General features: G+C 41.9%; 1 protein-coding gene and 1 long non-coding RNA gene across 2 annotated transcripts in view; both read left to right on the top strand.

Annotated features, from left to right (window-relative positions):
* ankrd11 (ankyrin repeat domain 11) overlaps positions 1 to 23,365 on the top strand; it is a 112,086-nt gene extending 88,721 nt beyond the window's left edge. Inside the window, exons 4-13 of the mRNA XM_026946723.3 lie at positions 2,823 to 2,961; positions 9,139 to 9,312; positions 10,192 to 10,392; positions 10,626 to 10,768; positions 10,942 to 11,086; positions 11,177 to 18,228; positions 18,361 to 18,459; positions 18,821 to 18,964; positions 19,073 to 19,165; positions 19,415 to 23,365. Coding sequence (XP_026802524.3) covers positions 2,823 to 2,961; positions 9,139 to 9,312; positions 10,192 to 10,392; positions 10,626 to 10,768; positions 10,942 to 11,086; positions 11,177 to 18,228; positions 18,361 to 18,459; positions 18,821 to 18,964; positions 19,073 to 19,165; positions 19,415 to 19,600 — 8,376 coding nt within the window. The 3' untranslated portion in view covers positions 19,601 to 23,365. The remainder of the gene's footprint in view (positions 1 to 2,822; positions 2,962 to 9,138; positions 9,313 to 10,191; positions 10,393 to 10,625; positions 10,769 to 10,941; positions 11,087 to 11,176; positions 18,229 to 18,360; positions 18,460 to 18,820; positions 18,965 to 19,072; positions 19,166 to 19,414) is intronic.
* LOC128317459 (uncharacterized) overlaps positions 1 to 23,365 on the top strand; it is a 111,951-nt gene extending 88,586 nt beyond the window's left edge. The window contains exon 2 of the long non-coding RNA XR_008300978.1: positions 22,285 to 23,365. This is a non-coding gene — a long non-coding RNA (uncharacterized LOC128317459). The remainder of the gene's footprint in view (positions 1 to 22,284) is intronic.
* Positions 23,366 to 23,819: the final 454 nt, after the last annotated feature.

Genomic DNA, 23,819 nt, shown 5'->3' with positions numbered 1-23,819 from the left:
AATTATGTAATAGTGGTGTCATGATTTCCAGAAGAGCTGCTGTTAAAGACTCTGTCCCAGAGGATGATTACAGAGCATTGATTAGGGAGGAAAGTAGTGAGCTAGTCGTCACATGTTCATTTAGTTATATAACTGCAAATTACAGTGGAAGGAGGGTGATGGGATTAAGGAGAGAAGCCTGAAACTACTTGCCCACACTTAAAACGCACTTCTAGATGATGAGTGTGTGCGTGTGTGTATGTATGTATGTATATGTATACGATGTTTACTCTCTTTGGCCACTTTATTAGGAACACCAGTACACCTGCACATTCACGAAGTTATCTAGTCAGCCAATCATGTGGCAGCAGCGCAAAGCAAAAAATCATGCAGATACAGGTCAAGAGCTTCAGGTAATGTTCACATCAAACATCACAATTGGGAAAAAGTGTCATCTCCGTGACTTTAACCATGGCGTGGATGTCTGTAGCAGATGGGCTGGTTTTAGTGTTTCAGAAACTGCTGATCTCCTGGGATTTTCACACACAGCAGTCTCTAAAGTTTACACAGAATGGTACAAAAAACATTGAGTGAGCGACAGTTCTGTGGGTGGAAACGCTGTTCATAAGAGAGGTCAGAGGAAAATGGCCAGATTGGTTCGAGCTACCTGGAAGGATATAGTAACTCATAATCATTCTTTCAGCCATGGTGAGCAGAAAAGCATCTCAATATGCACAAAACATCGAACCATGAGGTGGATGGGCTACAACAGCAGAAGACCACATTGAGTTCCACTCCTGTCAGCCAAGAACAGGAATCTGAGGCTATCATGGGCACAGACTCACCCAAACTGGGCCAGTTGAAAATTAGAAAAAAAAAAATCAACTGGCCTTTTTCCAGTCTTCAACTGTCCAGTCCATGGTTAAAGTCTCCCAATTCTGTTGTTTAATGTGAACATTACCTGAAGCTCTTGACCTGTGTCTGCACGATTTTTTGCATTGCACAGCTGCCACATGATTGGCTGAGTAGATAACTGCATGAATGTACAGGTGTTCCTAAAAAGTGTGTGCGCGCTCATACCACAGGAATTTGAACACCCACATAATGATTCTGGTATTATATATATATTCGCTGTTCTGGTATTAATGATGCCCTACATCCAGAGGACATCTGTGAGAAAATCTGAAAAAGAAAAGCATCATCTCTGTCTTTATTTAGAGAGAGAGCAGCACTATTGTGGTGTGTGAAACATCCTACTCGCTAGTGGTTTTTACTGTCATGCGGGTGGGAGCAGACGGTAGCAGATATGAAACTTGGGCGACAGAAGGTATAATCTGTTTCCAATAAAGTTCAGCACAACAGCATTAAAGCCTTAACCTAAAAGCACTCAGATCAGCTACCTCGGGTTTCCAGACAAGTCTGTTTTACACCAGAAGCAACACTGTGCACACGACACATCACAACTGCGCCATGCCACTTTTCTTTTTAAACTGGCCAATGCTAACATGCAAAAGAGTGTGTCACTTTCACAAAGTTTGAAGGTTAAGCGACACCCGAGAGTGTGCTGCTGCAGGTATTGATCTGACATCCAGTACAGCTTTTGCTGTGCATTTTTAAAAGATTTTTAGATTAAACAAAGCATATGAAAGTATAATACCGCAGTGAGATTTTGGCTATTTATAATCCCCTCAGACTAATAAAATGACCCTGAGTTAGACATTTTAGACAAGTTTAAAACTCTGAAACAGTGCATTCAATCTGTCAACCTTGAACTGGTGTATAGCCAAGTATTTAATAGACTTTTACCCAGTTCACATTGCACATGTCCTTTTCACACACATTTCAGGCACATACATTAAACATTTTGGAGGAATGTCTAATCATTAAGCTCCGTGTTTATATTTTTGCAGTGCAGGATTAATATTTAATACACTTGACAAGGAAAATACTGTTTTTTTTTTGTTTTGTTTTTTTTTCCTTCATTACCTTGCCATTCTCAATAAGTTGTACTCAAAAGCATAAGAAAACTGCAAGAAAAATGATCTTTTTTTTTTTTTTTCAGTACACATTTTGGTACTTTACTAGTCATATCGTAATATGCTTTGACACATAAAAGGGTTTGCCATTATCGCACTGCATAGTAGATATTAAAAATATTGTTTGCTTCAAAGCTTGCATAAAATGTAGCAGTACATTTTAGAGTAAAGAAACTTATTAGACTGCATCTGAGTAGAACACAGAGTTTAACACTGTAGCTATTGTAGCAGTGTTTCTCACGGAAATGGTGACCTTTATAACAATGACTAAAAGCTTGTAGGACCCGTTAGTGTGATGTTTGTGATAAAATTAGCTCTTTCTGGCCAAATGTTGGCCTTGTTGGTTTTATTATTAAAACTTTGATTCAGTCAACAGTAATCACAAAGTTTTTTACTAGCAGTTTAGTTGAGTTTAGGGTTCTTTAACTGGAGGAGCAACTGTCTATTGTCACAAAAGGCAAAGCATTGACTTACACCCACAGTGGAAGCACATACTGAGCAATAGTTGAATTTTATTGTTGAAATATTATTGGTGTTGAATTACTGTATCTGCATGCATTAGCCAGTGGCATGTTAGCTAATGGGTAGCTGGCTAGCTTAATACTCAGTGCCTTGGTCATTGCAATGACCCATTTTTTGATATGAATTTATTAGTCACTGATAGATTTATCATCAAATAAACTGTGTGGTTAGTAAAAACCAAGAAGTAAAGTCGGGCACAATTTTTTCAGCTGATAAAGTTGACTGACTCAACAAGTTTAACATTAACTGAAACCTTTTTCTTATATTTCCGTCTCGTGTCTCCAGGATAAAGATAAAGGCTCGTCAAACAAGACTCCTAAATTGGACCGCAGCGATGGCGTCAAAGACATGAAAGAGAAGGCTCCTAAGAGGAAGCTTCCCTTCACCGTTGGAGCCAATGGAGACCAGAAAGATTCAGACTCAGGTAAGGAGGCAGGGCCAAGATTTTGAGCTGGGGATTGTGGGTAACTGGAAGAAAGGAGGAGTTTTGGAAAGGGCTGCATGGAGTTGTTTTGTCTGTACTGAAGTGCACTGTTGTGAACTATCAGGAAGCTTGAGAACCCAAACATGGCGGCAGTACATAGGGATTTATTGGACACAGTGGGCTAAGGAGGGTTTTGGTAAGTCGTCCAACTGTGTTTTCTTTAATAAAAAGAGCCTACTCTGTTTTTAGTGAGCTCAGCTTGGAGGATAGTGTAATTATTTGGTAATGAGTAGTTCAAACAGCTTTCTTAATGAAATGGGTTTAGGTTAAATCACTTAGGTGATCCTGTGTGTGATTTTTGTCAGAAGGGCTGCTGTGGGCAGTCTGTGCTTGCAGTTCCTTGTTGAGTGTTTTGTTTTTTAAACTTACACTGATTTAACAGTAGAATTATTGTTCTAGTCATAAATAATATATAATAGTAGCAGTATATGAAGTGGTTATGTGTGTGTAGGGACAGTGTGGTTGTATCTATTTTGGGCCATATTGCTCTTTCAGACTGAGCTCAGACACTCTGTAACAGTTCCTGGGCATTTACACCCCTCCTTTTCAGCCGTTAGGCGTGAAATCTTTCCCTTTTTCTCGCCCCGTTCAGACAATGCCTATAGTGCCTATTGTGATGCTAACTCCAGGGGTGGGGGCCTCCATCTTCCCACCGGCCTGCTGCATGTCTCTCCCTCCTTTTCTCCTCTTAGATTATGCTTTTGTGCTGTATTATGCACGCCCATATTTTCACCCGTCAGCGTGTGTCAGCCATTGATTCACAATAATTTACAAGCCATCATCCTGCTTTTAAGTTGTTTCTCTGTCACCATGCTGTTATTAGAAACTAGGCTTCACAGCTCTACCAGGTAACCCTGTGAGTTCTCTTTGCAGGCTTTGTTTGGTGTGTAACAGTTTTCGTTTGGGTGTACAGCTCAGACCAGGCTTTCTGCTTTGGGCCTGATTTTTATGCCAAGTCATTGTCAGTCCCCTGTGGATATTTTTTTGTAATACTTGGCTCCATTCCTTTTCTCCACTCTGTTTAATGCTTTGAGTCATGAAATTTGTGTGTGTGTATGTGTGTGTGGTTTTGTTTACCTTATTTGCTTCCTCTTGCAGTGGGATATGCGCCAGTTCAGGCCGGTTACCTTTGTGCTATATTCACATCAAGCACACATACACACACACACTGCTGAATTATTACACATAGATCATAGACATAGGAACATTTTCACTGAGCTTAATTATGAGAGAGAGTACCAGATAAAACAGACAATAGATGTGCTTGGAAAGCCATTTGAAGCTGCAAGGAAGCCATTAGCTGCAGAGCACCATTGAGGCCAGTGAGAGCAGAGACTCTGTGCTTTTATTATGTAATGAGCTGTTGTGATCAGCACCGCACCCTTCACCCGTCAAAGAACAATCCAAGAACCATTGTTCGTTTATTCACTTAGTGCATAATACAGGCGTATATGAGAGTGTGTGTGTGTGTGTCTGTGCATACACGCACCTACACCAGTCTGTGAAATGAGTTCTTACTTCACGCTCAATGTCATTTGCTCAGTGCAGGCATACAAATATGGCATTTCTTCTTATGCAACCAGTGTAATTCTTACGAAACTAGACTTGTGTAGGACAGGCGAATGAACTACCTGAAGCAGCAAAACCACAAAAGATAAGCTGCACCTCGTCCCCAAAAGGCTGATGGATAAAAGTCTATGAGTGAAGGTAGAGAGCACTGCTGGCCTTGTGCTGGCTCAGCTCTGCTCTGCTCGCTTTCATTTTCTGGAAGACTCCATTTGAGATGCATAATTCATCTAGCTGGTATTTTTGCAGCAGTGTTCTCTCTCTCTCTCACGCTCTCTCTCTCTCTTTCTCTCTCTGCTGCTCTTGTGCTTCAGTGCTTTCTGCAGGCAGCTCTTCTATAAGGGGCCTGTGGAATATTTCTTTCCCCTCTCTCCCCTGCTCTGTCTTCGTTTTTCTCCTCCCCTTCCTGAAAGTCTGTGTGCTTGGATCGTGCCGGTCCCATGTCACACACTTTGCTGTTTTATAATGTATGAGGTTGAATCCAGTGCCTTGCTGCAGTTTGCTGCATTTTCTCCTAGTGTGCCGTTTGAAAAGAATAAAACAGAACTTCCTGCAGCAGCGCAGTAAATGATTCAGGGCTGCATTGTAAAGGCACACAGTGTTTGGGAGATGTAGGGAGTGCATGTTCTCACTCAGGCTGGAATGAGTGGGTGGGCTTATCAGAGCCACTAATATTCACCACTCCACTGCCGTGCACACCAACACTGCCAGGCAGAAACACTGGGGCGCGCACACACACACACACACACACACACACACACACACACACACACACACACACACACACAACCAATTGGTTTCAAGCTTGGATGCTTACCAGATGTATCTGCTAGCTGCTGGTACAGAGTGTGTCTGCTAGCTCTAGTTTTTTGTTTTACGCCTTTCCTTTAAACTAGCATTGCACTCTCCCCCAAGCATAACTGTATACCAGAACAGAGCCAGTTTGAGCAGTCCTGCATGTCCAGGAGCTTACAGTGTACTCGATGGACGTCCCTGGTGTGTGTGTGACGCTTGCAGATATAGGCCTGTTGTGTTTGCATGATGCTCCTCCCAGAAAATAAAGGCCCCAGTGTGGTCTGCTCATGTGTTTCCCCCTCTTCATGGCTGACAAATCACAGAGCATTTTTTTTTTTTTTTTTACCATATCATTATTTTTCCTCCTTCTCCTTTTGTTCCATTCTGTCACAGCATTCTTTCATCTGTAGCACAAAGCAGTGACACAACATCCTGTGGGCACTTCCTGTCTCTTCTGCCTTCATTTCCTGTTTTCTCTGGGCAGCTCAAGAGGAGTCTCTCTCTCTCTCTCTCTCTCTGTGTGTGTGTGTGTGTGTGTGTGTGTGTGTGTGTGTATCTCTGTCTCTATCTTGCTTATTCCATATCATCTCATTTGTCTCTTTCACTTCCTTTTTTCCCTTTTTTCATCATGTGTTTTCCATAACACGCTCTCCTGGTGAATTAACAACCCAGAGAGGCCGAGTTATATAAGCCTTATGCAGCACAGTCGGACAGTTCTTTCAGATTTATACTCTGAGGAAAAAAAAATCTGAACTCTCACACTCCTCTGTATAGATACGAGACAGGATCCTATTGGCCAACATGTGTTGTGTGTGCTCAGGTTGTAACTGTAAATGTGAACACTGTAGCACAGTAACAGAGGTTGTGCTTCATGTCCCTGGCAGTGGGAAGTCCCCTCAGTGGCAAGTCCCCACCCTCTCCAGTGACCCAGATTCTCTGCAGCCTTCAGAAACACAGACCAACAGCACCCACCATTTTATGCTTTCATTTGGCTCACTACAGAGGCTTAAAAAAAACACAGAAGACACACTATTACTCAAAATGTGAGGTGAAAATTACAGTCAGTACCTAGAAATATATGTGGAAAAAACAGTACACGTTTAATAATTTAACAGATTTATGGATACAGAGCTCCTTCTCGCCACAGCAAGGCCCACTCTGTAGTCACAGGGGCTGTAACTAATATACCAAAGCTTGTATATCTTAAGGTTTTTCGCATTAGGGATTAAACCCACAATGCCTTTATTTGACACCCGGATTTCTAATGGTCTTGTATATGGCCGCATTTGTGCAAGGTTACAGCAAGTGACGGAGAACGCAGTATCCTTGCTCACTAAAATCCCTTAACACCACCAGTAGTAACTACCCCACCTCCCATGTAAAACTAATCCAGTCCATATAGGGCTTCAGTGTTTTTTCCAGAATCGCTCATAATGTAACCGTCCAGCACATCACCCCACACCTTAACAAATCGTATTTGTTGTTGTTATTTTGTCAGTCTTTAGACGTTACCAGTCCAGCAGCTTTGCTGCCTAGACTAGATTGAGAGAAACGAGTTTAACTCCTTTCGCCATGGCAGTTTTTAACACCGATAAGATTATGGACAAGCAGCCCACGCATTCTCATTCACACATTGTTGCTTAAGCCATTGTCTGTGTTCTCACCTCATATTTCAAGTTTGTCCACTTCTTATCTCTTGCTTAGGGTGTGCATTTTGACACAAAAAGGGGAGAAAAGTTTTTATCACTTCCATGTAGCAAGTTCAGGCCTCCCGGATGAGCCATGAGAGCTGACTGCAGCTGCTTCACTGAGGCTTTTTAACCTTTAGTTTAGTTTCAGGCTTGTGTACGTCCATCAGATGAGCCATGTCTCAGGCTTTTTCTCCAGACTAATAATGGTTATTTAAAGCATCTGTACTGGAGTAGTATACTACTCTCTTTTAAAATGGCTCCCGTGGGCACTTTTATGGTTTTTGCCAGCTACTGTTTATTTGATTAGACTGAGCAGTTCTGTTATTAGGATGTGGCATTAGGTAGGATCATTGCTCTCTACTCTATAGTGCTTCCAGAAAAAAATACTGTTTGTGTGTTAAACATTTTTCTTTGTCATTTTCTCTTACAATTTAACAGATAAAATTGGACAGTATTGAGGTTTCACACACTTATCTTTAATCTTGTCAATGTTAAAGCATGACAGATTGAGTTATGGTAAACACTGCCAGTTTGTTAACATTTAATGAGCCGAGCTGTGGATTCCAGGCAGCCATGGTGGTGAATACACTCTGATCGTAGTCCTATAGGCCTCTCTAATCCTGCTCACTGTGAAGCCTGCAACAGCTAACTCTGCGATTTTAGCTCGTCTTTTCTTCCCACTGTGGAAAAACATGTTTAGACTGCTTCTGCGGCTCCTGCAGTTTGAGTTTGAATCGGAGGAATGTGTCTAAGCGGCAGATGTGTGTGAGAGAATGCATATGGGTGGGGGTACATTAAGTGTAATCGTTTGCAGATGTTGGTGAGAGTTCATCAGATCTGACTGTGGAAAGTAATCCCTGGAAAGAGTTGTGTGACAGGAAGTTTTTCTGCTGCCTTGCTTCCTCTGTGTATAAATTATATTTGTGGCCTTGAGCAAATCAGTGTGTTAAAGGCAACAGCATGCACACTTGTAGATCTTTCATAGATTAGATGAGTGCTGAAACCTAGATGATAGAATCTGGTGTAGCTCATTTGTTTTTATTTGCAGTTCAGGTGTGTGTGTGTATATGCACTAGTGTTGTGAGGTCATGTTCATAAGTGTGAGGCTTAGAGTTGCAGGGATGTCTTCCTGTTTGCCACTGTAAGCTGAGAGTTTGGGTGAGGGCAGTGTAATGGACTGTCTTGGTGCATTGTGGGGCAGATATGTTTACATCCCAGATGCTGAAAATAATTGACAGGCGTGTCTTTGAAGTGCAGCTGCTTTTGTCCGGCTCCTCATCTGCGCTGTGACCTTGCCTTAGCCATGCTGAAAGCAACACCAGCCATTTTGTAATTGCTGTCAGGCTGCCAAGTCACACCCATAAAGAAAGACACTGGCACACAGACACACACTAAGTGCTCCTCCCTCCCCATGGGGATTCTGGGTAATCCTGCTCTGCTGCTGCAGGCTCTCAGACTCTCAGGGCAGACAGGGAATTCACCTGGGAGTGCAGGGTTTCACTTCACTTTGAGAAGTATCTGTGAAGGTTTTTACTCATTCAGGTCATTTTGAAATGTCTATTAATAGTGGAGTCAAATCAACTGCACTTTTGGTTTTGCTCTCATCTGAGTGACTTTTGATGAAGATAAACCTTAAAATCAAAACTCATTTATTTGCCTAGGCACCGTGACTTTCAGAAGCACAAAAAAATGCAAAAATACATGGAGCCAATGTGAATGAATTACTTGTGTAAATAAAAAATAAATAGGAAACTAGGAAAAGCATGTAAATGTGTATTGGCGAAAATTCAAAATGCAAGAAAATATAATTCACTTGATCTCACTTGGAGGGCAGTTTCAGAAAGAAAAAAAAGTTTTAAAAAAAAAATAAAAGAAAAGGGTAGGAAAACAAATCCAAAGGGTAAAACAAACAAACATGAACAAGTACATAGAATTAAAGACTGAGATTGAAAAACATTGGTCTAAACACTCCAGATTGGTTAGAATGCTCCTAATCCTTCTCATAATCAGTCACTGAGGCAGTTCATTGGGTCTAACTTGGCCATTTTCTCCCCCTCCTACACAGAGAAGCAAGGTCCGGAGCGGAAGCGCATTAAAAAGGAGCCCACCAACACCAGGAAGCCAAGCTTGCCGTTCGGGATGGGCATGCCAGGAATCCGGGCTGGGTACCCTCTGTCAGAGCGGCAGCAGGTGGCTCTTCTTATGCAGATGACAGCGGAGGAGTCAGTAAACAGTCCAGGTGCGTGCTTGTCATGAGCGCCACGTCCTGCAAGCCCCCACAAGCTCTCGCTGTCCCTGCTGCACTCTCTCATGCCATGCTTCATTAAAGCACACACCACCGTACTTAATTACACTTCCATTTAACAAGATAACCCTCATCAGTTTCCATTACTACTACAGCGAACTAGACCACAATCTTAATCCACTGCTTTCTATGACAGTGGAAGTGTTTGTGGACCTCTTCTAAACATTTCTTTAGCTTTCAACTCAAATGTTTTTTTTCCCCTTACACTGGCCAGCCTGTTTTTACAATCTGATATTGGAGAAATAGGGAACTGAAAATTTTTACATTGAATATCACTGAGTAGTCTTAAAAGTTTATTAGTGTGATCTGAATTCTGCACCAAACCATGCAGTTTTATCATTTCAAGAATGTTTGTCTCTTACTCAGAATTACGTCTTCCTCTTCAAGTGGTTGCACATATTTAATTTTAAGAAAAAAAAAATGCAGTGCGGTGAGTATTACAAATGCAGTAAAGTATTTTTTCTGCTGACTAAAGAAAAAAAGTTAAAGTGCTGTCTGCTAATAGTGTTGGTTCTTAATAAGTTCCTACATCAACCACTTAAATGCGTGTACTAAACACAGATAGAATTTTAAATAACATTTTGGAGGATACCTTACAAAAGAAACTAACAAACCATTTACTTTAATCTTGTAAAAGAGAATAAATGAGCCTCGAAAACAAAAGGCCACTGTTTCAGCTGTGCATTTTCTGTACAAGACTGCCATCCAGAGGCAGCTTTGGGTCATCATGTCCTTTTCAGCATGCAGTGAGTTACATTTGCACCTATTGCACTGTGTGTATCATGTGCCTAACAGATTCAGTTTTGTTTTCAGACACAACACCAAAGCATCAGTCACAGTCAAATGTGGGTCAGAAGGGAACACCAAACTCTGCCTCAAAAACCAAAGACAAAGTGAATAAGCGGAATGAGAGGGGTGAAACACGGCTGCACCGGGCAGCCATCCGCGGCGAGGTGCGCCGCATCAAGGAGCTCATCAGCGAGGGAGCTGATGTGAATGTAAAAGACTTTGCAGGTGAGGAGTGCATTCATTGTTGCACCCTCAGAATTTAGCCTGAGAGCCATATTAGTCCAAAACTACAGATTGTGTTGAGTTAAGAGTTAAATTGCATATCACGTCTGCTGTTTATATATTTTTATTCTGCTGTTATATGTACTACAGATAAGCAATACTTAAATATATCATGCTTGCTTTACATATCATGTTTAAGAAGACAATTAGTAAATGCATGACATTGTGTCTTCCAGGCTGGACCGCACTGCATGAAGCGTGCAACAGAGGGTATTACGAAGTGGCCAAGCAGCTGCTGGCAGCCGGGGCCGAGGTCAATACCAAGGGCCTGGACGATGATACGCCTCTACATGATGCCTCAAACAATGGCCACTTCAAAGTAAGCCTTTGTTAAAGATTGATAGTACATCAAACCATTGTTTCATGGTCTTTGGTTTTATGGCACTTTTTTCAGGTATTTTTCAGTTAGTGAGCCAATTCTGTGTTTAACCCAGCCACTGACTGACTCAGGCTTCTTTTTTGAAAATTCTTATGGTTATTTGTGTTTTCCAGGTGGTGAAGTTACTTTTGCGGTATGGAGGTGATCCTTGTCAAAGCAACAGAAGGGGGGAAACACCGCTGAAGGTTGCAAACTCTCCAACCATGCTTAATTTGTTGCTTAGAAAAGGCACTTACACCTCTAGTGAGAGCTCATCAGGTATGTGCTATATATAATTTGTTTTAAAAAGCCAAATACAAATTTTAAGCAAGTTCTCTCCAATAATTAGTATTTTATTTGTGCCAGCAGAATCTTCAGAGGAGGAGGATGCTCCATCGTTTGCCCCATCTAGCTCTGTTGATGGCAATAACACAGATTCAGAGTTCGAGAAGGGCTTAAAGCTGAAAGGGAAGCCCCTCGACCCACCCAAATCCACCACCACACCGGTCAAGGACGAATACGAGTTTGATGAGGATGACGAGGAGGAGCGCGTACCACCTGTGGACGACAAGCATTTGCTCAAAAAAGATTTCCGCAAAGATCCTGTCAGCAAGGCCAACAACTTCATCTCCATACCTAAGATGGAGGTTAAAACCTATTCCAAAAGCAACTCACTCACACCAAAGAAGCCTGTGCGTCGGATACTGTCAGATAGCAACAGCTCAGATGAGGATGACCGGACGTTGTGTTTCACACCGACACCCACGCCAAGGCAATCTGCTGCTCAGAGCAACATCAAGAGTAGAGACTCTAACACTCTGTGCTCCAAGCAGCAGAAGGACAAAAGCAAAGTCAAGAAGAAGAGGAAGAAGGAGACAAAAAACAATGTCAGTAAGGAGGTGCGCTTTGGCAAAGTGAACGACAAGTTCTGCACCTCAGACTCTGAGACGGGTGATATGGAGAGCGAGGATGATAAGGGCTCAATGCCAGTTTCGAACTGTGTGAAGGATTCTTCAACTTTGAGCCTTAAAGAATCTAGTGTATTCAGCTCACTGTCTGTGTCTTCTTCTTCCTCTTCTCATGGGAGTTTGGGCTCTCAGAAGCTTACACAATCTCTGGCAGAGCAGCACCCGAAACAGTGGAGAACAGATGGTTGGAAGACTGTGTCCTCCCCAGCTTGGTCTGATGCCAGCTCCCTCTCCGACTCGGTCAGAACAAGGCTCTCCAGCGAGTCTGACTATTCCTCTGCAGACTCAAGTGTTGAGTCTATAAAACAGGTGAAGAAGAAGGTGCAAGATAAGAAGAAAAACAATACACATGCCAGTGTTCTAGACAAAAAGAGCTCTGACTTTTATAAGAACTCAAATATGGATGGAACCGTTTCTAAAGCAGACAAAGATGGAAAGGTATTGAAAAAACACAAAGTAAAACATAAACACAAAAATAAAGAAAAGGAGAAAGTTACAACTTTAGTGTTGAATCAAGACATGAATGAAAAATTTGTCAAGAGCATTTCCTTTGACTTTGATGATTCACGACAAGAGTCACCTTCTGAAAGTAAAGTCAAACTCTCCAAACATGAAAAAGATCATTTTAAGAAAGAGGACAGGTTGTCAAAAGTTAAAACTGAAGATAAAGACTGGGCAGGGAAAGAAGTTCAAAGAGTATCTAAAGAAGAGAAGTCCAAGAAAACAAAGGAGTCTAACAAAGATAGAGCGAGTAAAGATGAGAAGGACAAATCTTTAAAAACTGAAAAGGAGAAAAGCATGAAGGACAAAGAAAAGCCAAAGGAGGAAAAACAAAAATCCCACAAAGAGGATAAAAAGAAAAAGTCCAAGGATAAGTCTTTCAAAGCAGAAAAAAAGAGTGAGCAGAGAGAGGAGAAGCATTTTAAGTCAGAAAAAGACAAAACTGTAAAAGATGAAAAGTCGAAGAAGGATAAGACCCTCAAGGAAGAACCAGATTACGAGGACTATGATACGAAAAATCCTTTTTCAGAGGATACCAAGATGAGTGCATCAGATCATGATCGATGGCCATCAGACCTTTCCTCGGACAGCTCTCTCTATGACGATGATAGTTGGGATGCCCCCATGAAAGAGTACAAAGCAAATAACAATCCTGTAAAACTCATTGTGGAAACAATGAAAGACGAAAACAGGGACCGGAAGAAGGACAACAAAGTTAAAGACAAGAAGTCAGAGCATGGTGACAAGCGCTTTGAGAAAGATGTTACTTCCAAGAAAAAGGAGAAGGAATCCTCTGACAAAGGAAGTGACAAAGGAAATGAAAAGAAAAAAGACTGGACTGACAAACAAAAGCTGAACTCCAGTCACTCTGAGAAGGAGAAGAAACGAAAGGAATCAGCTGATGGGGTCATCAAAGAGAAAAAAGAAAAGGAATCTGTTGAGTGCAGCAGAGACAGGAAAGATTCTTATGAGTTTACGAAGGAGCGTAAAGACTCCAAAACCAAAACAGAATGCTTGAGAGATGAATATGGCAATGAGACTTTCTTCAAATCAGAGAGTGAAACTACTCCTAAGTCAGACCCCAGGGAGAGGAACCATTCTGGAAAAGAAAAGGAGAAGAAAGGGGATGGCATGGAGAAGAAAGACAAGGTAAAAGGTGAAAAGCACAAAGATAAGCCTAAAGATCGAAGTTTGGACCAGGAGAAACCTGAGAAAAACTCAGTTGACCGGTCTTTGAAAGATAAAGACATTGAAAGGAGCTCCAAAGACAAGAAAGATGGGGCTAAAGATAAACACAAAGATTCTCACAGCAAGGATAAGGAGAGGAAGATGTCATCTGAGCAGAGTAAAGACAAGAAAGAAAAAATATTCCAAGACAAACATGGTGAAAGGGAAAAGGATTTTCTTGAATTAAAAAAGGAAGAAAAGAAGCCTGAGAAGGTGAGGGAGAAGACCTGGTATAAAATTGAGGATATATTCACAGATGAGAGTGAAGATGAGAATGACAATTACAATGGAGGGGTGGCAAAATTGAGCGATTCCTTTGGACTATTGGACTCTCACCGTAAAGATTCCACACCTGATAGAGATGACATAGATATCCTGACAGATAAACACAGGAAGTACTCTGGAGAGGGGAAACAACACTCTACAGAAAATAAGAAGGAAAAGGAGCATAAAGATAAAAAGAAAGAGAAGACATTTGATGCAGGAAAAGAGAGAAAAGGCTCCATGGAAAAACACAAGGATAAGAAAGACAAGGATTCAACTGATGTAAAACACAAGGACCGCAAAGATAGAGCATCTGTGGATTCAAATCAGGAAAAGAAAATCCGACAGAAGCCAATGGACAAGAGGGAGCTCACTGAGGAAAAGATCAAAAGCAAATACAAAGATAAACCAGACCATCTGAAAGATAGAAAACCCTCTAAGGGGAGTGGTGAGAATGAGAAATCATTGCTTGAGAAGCTAGAGGAAGAGGCTATGAACGATTACAAAGATGATTCCAATGATAAGAACAGCGAGATCTCATCAGACAGTTTCACAGACCGGGGTCATGAGCCAGTTTCAAGCAGCTTCTATGACTCCTCGAATATCACCTTGCCAGATATGTCAGAGGATCGAAGAGAGTCACTGTCCATTTCCAATCCACAGGACAAATTCAGAGAGAAAGAGAGACATAGGCATTCCTCTTCCTCATCATCCAAAAAGAGTCATGACAAGGATAAGGAAAAAGGCAAGAAAGAGAAAGCTGATAAGAGGGACAAGTCAGAGGAGGTTAGAGAGTCCTTTGGCCGCAGAGAAAGCCTACCTGTTGAGAAAGAGCCCATGCCCCTGGAAGCTGATCCATACACTTTTCCGTATGGCTCTAAGGGTGATGGAGAGGACGATTTGGACAAAACTCTGGAGTTTGAAAAGGAAATGTCCAAAAAAGATAAGACAAATAGTATCATTACTAGCGAGAAGATTAAAGACAAAAAGAAGAAAGAGAAGCATAAGGAAAAGGTAAAAGAGGAGAAACATAAATATTCAGATGGCTTTGGGTCTTTCCGACACACCAAAGACGAGCAAAAATCTGGACTGAAAGAAAGCCCTCAAGTCACAAATTTGAAAGACAAGTCTAAAGAAGATAGTCCAAAATTTGATGGCAAAAACAAGGACAGAAATAGGGACATCGCTGACAAAGATAGAACAGATTATAACAAGACCAAGGATAAGCTCAATGACAGCGACAAGCTCAGCCAGTCAAAAGACACCACTCGGAAAGACACTCGCCCACGTGAGAAGCTTCTGGTTGATGGTGATCTCAGACTAACAAGCTTTGGCAAAATGCTTAGTTTAAAAGATCAGGAGAATGAAGAGCGCCATAAGAGACACAAGGAGAAGATGAAACAAATGGAGAAATTAAGGCATAAATCAGGAGATCCAAAGCTTAAAGAGAAAATCAAGTCCAGCGAGGATCTGAAAAAGAACCGTAGTGATCTCTCATCTAAGAAATCTGGCACATTAGACTCTACTTTGAAAGACAAGAAACCTAAAGAGTTGAGCCTTCCATCCCAGATGATGTCCCCTGATAGAAAGTCACAGCCACTGGACAGCCAGAACTCAAAAGACTGGCTAGCAGGCCACCAGATGAAGGAAAATCTTCCTGCTTCTCCACGACCTGACCAGAACAGGCCAACAGGGGTCCCCACTCCTGCATCTGTGATTTCTTGTCCAAGCTATGAGGAAGTCATGCAGACTCCTCGTACACCATCCTGCAGTACAGAGGACTACCAAGAAATCATATTTGATGGACTAGACTGTCAGAACTCTTCCGCAATGACAATGTCAATGAATGCCTGCTCCCCAACATTCTTTGATAGATACACATCCCAGAACTCATCCCATAGTTTCCCAGAAGGAACCTGTATCACACCAGCGAAGAATATGCAGTTACCCCTCGAGAGTCGATCAATCACCTCTGAGGTCAGAAGGCCTCTAGAAGAAGAGTTCAAAGCAGAAGCTGACAAGTTTCTTAGACAGCAAAACACACCTCAAGAATTTGAGTCTTCTGCCTCGCATCTTTCTGAAGACAAAATACCAATGGAGAGACTTGATAGTCTTTCGTCTTCGTACCCCTCACCTCACATTAACATGCTCTCTCCAAGGCCTGATTCGACACAGCCTGTACCTGATAGAGCTTCTGCAGCCAATTCTGGGAATGATGCCAGTGAACTCCCTCCCGAGAGCATGTACAGTTATCTCATGAAGCCCTCAACTCCAGTCCATAGACCTGACCCTCAATGTCTGGACATAGCTGCTCCTCTAACACCAGCCCCTGCGGCTTTGCCTCCGATGGACATTGATGACTTGTCCGAACCACATCAAAGTGAGCCCAGTTTGTTGCCGTCTGATCCAGTGAGTGTTAGTGAATATTTACCTCCTCTCGTGGAGGAGCAGGATGAAGATGAGGATGATGATGATAATGAAGAGGAGGAGGAGGAGGAAGAGGAGGAGGATGAAGAGGAGGATAATTCAGAGGAAACAGCTGAAACTCAGATTGCTTCGGATCAGGCCATGCAGCCTACAGAAGATCCCACATATTCTCTTGGATTAGAAGAGACTGTCATGAAGACTTGGGCTGAATCTCTAGATCGTAGAGAGCCTGAAGTCCTTCCACTGACACCCACTCATCCTCAAGATAACATCATGGAAAACTCTTGTGACCAGTCTATAGGGTGGAACTCGGACGGTCTTATGAAATCACCACATGAAAGTTATGGAGAAGTTGAAGCTGCAGTTTCAAAGATCAGCAGTCCATACTCACACTCTGATTGTGAACTACCACAAATTCCTACTGCAATACCTGTCCATTCATCTATGACACCCCCATATTCTGCATATTCCAGGTCGTACCCACACATTTCAGAAAGTCATTATGAGGTACAGAAAGACAATGTAGAGGATATTTCTTCATCACCGAGACCTGAAGCAGAGCCTGTAGAATCAAACTTCATGCCACCCTCCTCAACTCGACTAGAAACTTTCTTCACAGATATCAAACCACATGTTGAGGAGAATCAAATGGAGGTTGAGCCATCATGTGTGGCACAAGAGAACAGAGACGAATCACTCAGTTACCCTCAGAGCAGTCTTGCCCCACCAGTAAGCTGTGAGTCTCACTGGGCTGACCCCTTTCCTAACACGGTTGACGAACTAGAAGATTTGAGTCCATTCTCTTTGCCAGAGCTTCCCTTCCCCGAAAAAGAGATGCATGAGCCTGAAATTACAGCCCCAGAGACAACAGAGAGCAAACATCCTCCTGTCCAAATAAGACCTTTGGAAACAAACAAAGAACTAGGGGTGTTGGATGTTGGCTTTCCTAGTTTGACCAAACCCCCATGCTCACCTGCAGCTGTTCCTCCATGCGAGTCTGCCCAGGATTTGGAGCCAACTGCCCACGAGGAGAATTACAGACCCCACCATGAGCTGGAACCGGAACCTCACAACATTCAAGATGTTCCATCAATAAAAGAAACAATCCAGGAAGATGTGCACCTGTTTGATGACCAGGATGAGGGTGATGGCAGCATGTATTCAGTTGTTGATGGAGAGAATGGCCAGGAATATAGACAGAAAGATACGGCCCCTGATATGCTGACAGCAGTAACACCATGTTTGGAACCACTGGTACCTTTAAAATCAGAACAAATTGCATCTAATCCTGTGGTTGTCTTGGGTACCTCATGCAATTCTTGCCCCCCTGCTCCAGTCGTGACTGTCACATCATCTAGCACCACCCAAATATCAGAAGCTTTGGAGACCACAGTCAAGCTCCCAGTTGCACCTGCAACAACTGAGGCCCCCAAAAAGGTTGAGGAGATAGCTCCAAGAATGACTCGCAATCGAGCACAGATGCTGGCCAACCAGAGTAAGCAGAGCACTGCAACGAGTGTCTCATCTTCCACAACCTCCTCTCCTGTTACCACAAACATCACTACTATTTCTCCATCCTCTCTTACCTCTGGAGAGAAGGAGAAAGAGAAGGAGCCCATCAGCACCATCACTGCTCAGGCTTCAACTCCTGTTCTTGTCACCAAAACTAAAGGCCGCGCTGAGGAGGAGGATGGCCAGACTCAGCATCCTCGCAAAAAGAGGTTCCAGAGATCAAGCCAGCAACAAGTACAGGTTCAGCTTGTCAACACAGCAATGCAGCAAACACGGGAGATGATCCAGCAGACATTAGCAGTTATAGTCAATGCCATCAAGCTGGATGAAATTGAGCCATACCACAGCGACCGCTCCAACCCTTACTTTGAGTACCTGCAGATCCGCAAAAAGATTGAAGAGAAGCGGAAAATTCTTTGCTATATAACACCGCAAGCTCCCCAGTGCTATGCAGAATATGTGACATACACAGGCTCCTACCTGCTAGATGGCAAACCACTGAGCAAACTGCATATCCCAGTGGTAGGCACATTATTTTATGCAATAACACTACCTTTCTTGTGTTTGCACAACTTTGTAACAAACATATAGTCCCATTAAGAAACCAGCGTTTCAAAATTGATGCCAAAAGAGATTGTTGTTTCTGCCCTGCAGATTGCACCGCCCCCATCTTTGTCTGAGCCCTTGAAGGAGCTCTTCAGACAGCAGGAGGCAGTAAGGGGGAAACTGCGACTGCAGCACAGCATTGAGCGCGTAAGTGCACCAAATCCCATCACCCACACACACTGCCTGTTTCCTTCCCTTGGATCCCTCAACTTGCTTTAGAAGTCGTCCTGTTAAAATTAATGCTTTGATCACTCAGCACAAAACCTTTTGATTAAAGTGATCAAAGCCTCTGTGTAATAGAACAGCCCTGTATCTGCAATGTGCATTTTTGCCAACTGTACCAAGTGTTATGTAGTACAATCCAAAATCTCGCACTCATCTGATGTTGCTCCTGCGACTTGGGAAAATTGTATGTACCACCTCAATCAAAAGTCGTCTCAAGGGTCAGAGACAGAGAGTCTAGACTGGCCTTATGCACTTCTCTAAATTTTATTTTCCTTTTCTATAGGAAAAGCTGATTGTTTCCTGTGAACAAGAGGTCCTGCGAGTTCACTGCAGAGCGGCCAGAACCATTGCTAATCAGGCCGTCCCGTTTAGCGCTTGCACCATGCTTCTGGATTCAGAGGTTTACAATATGCCATCAGAGAGCCAGGTGAAATACATTTACTCTTGTCATGAACCTAAGTTACATCTCAATTCTAACAGTTCCAGGTATGTAGAATAATTTGGTAAATGTTGATATATTGATGTGTTTTAACAGGGAGATGAAAACAAATCTGTGCGAGATCGATTTAACGCCCGGCAGTTTATCTCTTGGATTCAAGACGTGGACGATAAATATGACCGCATGAAGGTGAGTGTCTTACTGATGTTCATCTTTGTTGAAATTCTTATCCTATATGTACTGATACAAAACTTAAACAACATTATAACCTGACCAAAAATGTATCTGAGTGCACCTAGTGTAACACAGCATGATGCATGTACTGATTATACTAGCATACAATTTCTAGAGGTAGATTAGATTTTGGTTTATCTGGTCATTAATCCCAGAGCATTTGCATTATTATTTCTCATTAACATTACGGTCCTGATCCCACAGACGTGCTTACTGATGCGGCAGCAGCATGAGGCCGCCGCACTCAACGCAGTGCAGAGGATGGAGTGGCAACTCAAGGTGCAGGAGCTGGACCCTGCTGGACACAAATCTCTGTGCGTCAATGAGGTTCCCTCCTTTTACGTGCCAATGGTCGACGTCAACGACGACTTTGTACTGTTGCCTGCATGACATGAACACACGGAGACGCAAGGAGTGCGGTCTAAAATCCTCATTTTTCAAAGAGACATCAGACAGCAAGTTCGGTAAGGGCTAGCCGGTTTGAAAAGAAGATTTCTTTGAGCAGAGTATATACGTATATATTATATAGAAGAAGGTAAAAGAAATAAAAACTAAATGCTCCCCTTCCATCAGAAGAGGGAGCGTCTTTTTCCTGGGGGAAAAAACAACTTGCACTTTCATCCTTAAAAGTTTTTATGCTTTTGTTTGGAAATTAAGAAGCAACACTGTTTTGCTTTAAAGCTAGCCCACCCTCTCCTGCCAGTTGATTTGGGTGAAAATAAATGGGGAAGTGAAAATTTATTTTTTCTTTATTTTTGATCCCCTTTAAACTAAATTGCAACAAAGGGGAGGGCTGAGACAGGCTCCTCCACCTTCGTCCTTTAGGATCAGGGACAGAAGGCACCAACGGTGTCCTCGAGTGTGCTGAACAGAAACAACCTGGTCCAACACTTCGAGGTACAGCCACATATTAAAGAAAAAAACAAAAGACATATAAGGTCGTAAGGTGCAAGATGAATGCTGAAACATCCACGGCTACCGCGGGACAGCATGCTGCTGGACTCGGATCTCTCATGACCATAGCAGAGGAGAGCATGGCTCCCTGATGCCCACAGCGCCCAGAGCAGGGCAGTGTGATGAGGCTCAGTGCCACAGTGAGGGAGAAATTCCTTCAGCACCAGGACATCCCACCTCAGACATCATGAGACTCAGGGTGTCCTCAGACGAAGGGTGAGCCAGGAGCAGAGCAGGTTCACACAGCCTCTGATGGTCCACTGCAAAAGCCGGGCCCGTCGTGCTAGCACTCTTCAAACATCTGCAGAAAGAGAACGAGACGGAGGACAACTCGAGAAATGCAGTGTTGCAAACCAAGAGGCAAAGACTTTTACAAATGATGTTTTAGTGGAGATTTTTTTTTTTTTGGTCTTTCTTTACTCGGGCATTTCATTGTTCCCTTTCTGAGGACGTGACTTGAAACACTACAGAGCCAATGTTAGTTTAATGGAGAAAAAAAAACAAAAAAACAGAAAAAAATATTGTATTCCGTAAATGATGTACAGTTTTTATATTCGTTAACCAATGTATTCTCGCTGCCTTCTAGATAATTTATTTTGCCACCCATTACTGCACAGTTGTAAATAACTTATGTACTGTAACATCACACAGTTAAGTGTAAAAAATAAATGAATAAAATTATCTTTGTATGTACAGTTCACTTTTGGGCAGCACTTCCCCCACCCCTTACCCACGGGCCAAAATGTGTACACATCGTCAGTATTTTAAGGACTCGTGTGTACAGGTCCTTAAGGTTCTGTCCATGGTCGGTCAGTGTGTGTCTGCCGTCATCAGACTATTCATAATCCCTCAGAATGAAACTGTCAGGGCCACAAACATAGTTCTCAGATGTAGCAGAGTGATTATGGATTATTTAAATAATAGTAGAGGTATATTATTCATTGCTTTAATACACAAGTATGTATCTTTTAAAAAAAAAAAGAAAAAAAATATAAACCGAGAAAATGCCTTTTTACAGTTAACATTTTCTGATTTCATTTAAAGCTGCACACGTTATAGCTAGGAACATCAGCAGCAGCGTGCCGAGCCAATATAACCTGGTTCTTGACAAATATAGAAACATCCTTTAAACAATCCAATACACTGCTGAATATATTCCATGTAACACAGAGGATCCATAATTATTAGTGTTCTCTCTCCACCTCATCCCTTCCTTTCTAGCATGTATCATCATTGACACAACTGCAAAGTTTTATTTTCCTTCCTGTGCAAGTGGTGATGAGTAGCTCTTTGTGTAGTTCAAGGGTCACAAGTGATCATGTTAATTTTTTTTTTTTTAATCTGCAATCTAAAGAAATGGCACCAGAATACATTCGTGATTGGTATAGCTTTTCTCCAACTTTGTTGTGAAGGATTCTTTTCTCCAGAAATTTTGAAAGGGCCCTTAGTGTTAGGCATTTTGATGAAGTGGACATGTAAGGTCATGCATAAAAAATTGGTTACACTCCATTTTTTTGTGGGCTCTTGGACTGTTTCCATAGTTACTGTCCTCGTGAATGCCCCTCACGTTTGCCCCTCACTGTAGTGCACATTGCAGATTTTACCCGTTAAGCTTTTTTTTTTTTTTTACCGTTTAATTCATCTTCAAAGCACAATCACACAGCATTTGAATAGCCGCATAGACAGAGGGGACTAGTGCAAAAGCCTTGTTTTAAATCGTCCTGTTTTATAATGGAACTTTCATAATTACTAGGTATTGTGTTGTTTTTTTGTGTTGTTTTGTTTTTTATCCTGAATCCTGATTTTAAAAACCGTGTTTTTGATATTTTATCATTCTTCATTAGCTGCCTGTACTTCAGCGTGAGGTTGTGTGACGTTTGCTCAATCATCCAGGCTTGTGTTTGTGTTTTTTTTTTTCCCATGTGTGATCGTGTGTATGTATGTTAAAAAATACCACATGAAGCAGTTTTTGTACATTCATTCATTGTTGATTTGAAATACAGGGCATGTATGAAAAGGTTTCCATTTAAAACTGATTGAATTTTACTGCTACTTTATTACCTTTTGTCATGACATTAATTTGGCAAAAAAAAAAAAAATCAAACCAAAAATGCTTGAAGTTGAGTGTGTGTGTGTGTGTGTGTGTGTGTGTGTGTGAGAGAGAGAGAGAGAGAGACGTGGTGTTTTCTTCCCCTCTCAACACAGTGACATGTTCATCAGTATGGTTTAAAAAGCAGAATGTATCCCATTACTGTCCCTGCAAATCTCACTATTGTTTACAGACGCATTGTGTGCATGTGTGTGTTTCAGTTTTGTCTTCTGAGTTGTTAAAGCCCTGCTCTTTTTATTCCTTCTGCCGTTCTTTGAATCTGTTCAACAGAAGGCTTGAAATTGTGATGTGGGTTTATGTAGCAGTTCTGTATTGTGGCCATTAGCTTGTCTCATGAATCCTCCCCTTTTCCGTAATGCTTTCGCAAAATGTTATCCTAGAAACTGAATTTCCTTTCTCCGAGTGAAGCACTTCCTCCCACTGACCTCCGTAACACATAATTACCTCTGTGATTTGAGTTCACCCGGGTATCATCTTTAACCTCACACGTTTACATGCTAACAGGTCACAATTTCAAGCCTTTATTTAATTTTTTGTTTTAATCCTTTTTCAATATGCATAAATCTGACAGTAGATGTTTCTTGGAAAATGATTCATAAAGCATGTAGAGCTATTCTTAAATGGTGAGAAATAACCTATTTATTATCTTTTTTCCGACACCTGTGGTATGTTTGAGTTGGAGGTCTCCGCTGTGTAAATTTTCCTCTTGTAATGAGTAAAGAACCGAGACGTTGTACATAAAGCTGTATATAATCTCCCAGGACCTTTTGCACCCTTCTCTTTGTACTAGTCTGATCTTGCGTAGAATGTGGGGTTCTAACAGCAATGAGACGCTGCAGGTGATGTAATAAAGTCACTTCTTTCCTTTTCTTTTTATTTTCCTTTTGTACAATGTAGTTGAATTGTGTACATATTGTTGGAGCAGCTATGGGAGGGAGGGGTTTGTCGATGCTATCGTCAGTGCTGTCAGAGACCCAGTACTTTCACCTCTAGCTGTGTCGATATCCTGCAATTCAAACGCGAGAAACTAAAAATGAAAAACAAAAAAAAAAGTAAATGGAGTAAAAAATTCAAAATTGTTATTTTCTACAGTTGCATGTACAGAGAGCGCGAGAACTGCTGTTGTTCCTCAGAGATTATGTTCGTAAATAAATTTTTGAAATATGATTGTTGTCTGTGATTTCTTGCTACTTTTAAAGTCCAGCAGATGGCAGCAGCTTTGTTTCTTTGGGTATCAGAGCTGGAATATATACGCACGTGTGTGTGGTGGCCAGGGAAAACCCTTCACATGGTCAGATTACTATGTATAGTTCTGATAAATACAGGCTTTCTTACTGAAGTGTTTAATTTTGCATGTATCTCAACCAGAAAGAAAGCTGTAGCGTTTTCTATTTTGTTCTAACAGAAGAGAATTCTGCTTACCCCTAAAAGTGAAAAAGATTTCATTCCAATTCCACTTGAAGAAGCCCCGCCTAGCTCTACATTATCATGTCTACATTTACGTATACATTTATAACCTAATCTGCTGATGGAAAAACATTACCT

The sequence above is a fragment of the Pangasianodon hypophthalmus genome, chromosome 25 (genome assembly GCF_027358585.1).
Source record: "Pangasianodon hypophthalmus isolate fPanHyp1 chromosome 25, fPanHyp1.pri, whole genome shotgun sequence".
Taxonomy (NCBI): domain Eukaryota; kingdom Metazoa; phylum Chordata; class Actinopteri; order Siluriformes; family Pangasiidae; genus Pangasianodon; species Pangasianodon hypophthalmus.
The sequence above is the reverse complement of the archived record's forward strand: the minus strand, read 5'-3'. Positions and strand labels throughout refer to the sequence as shown.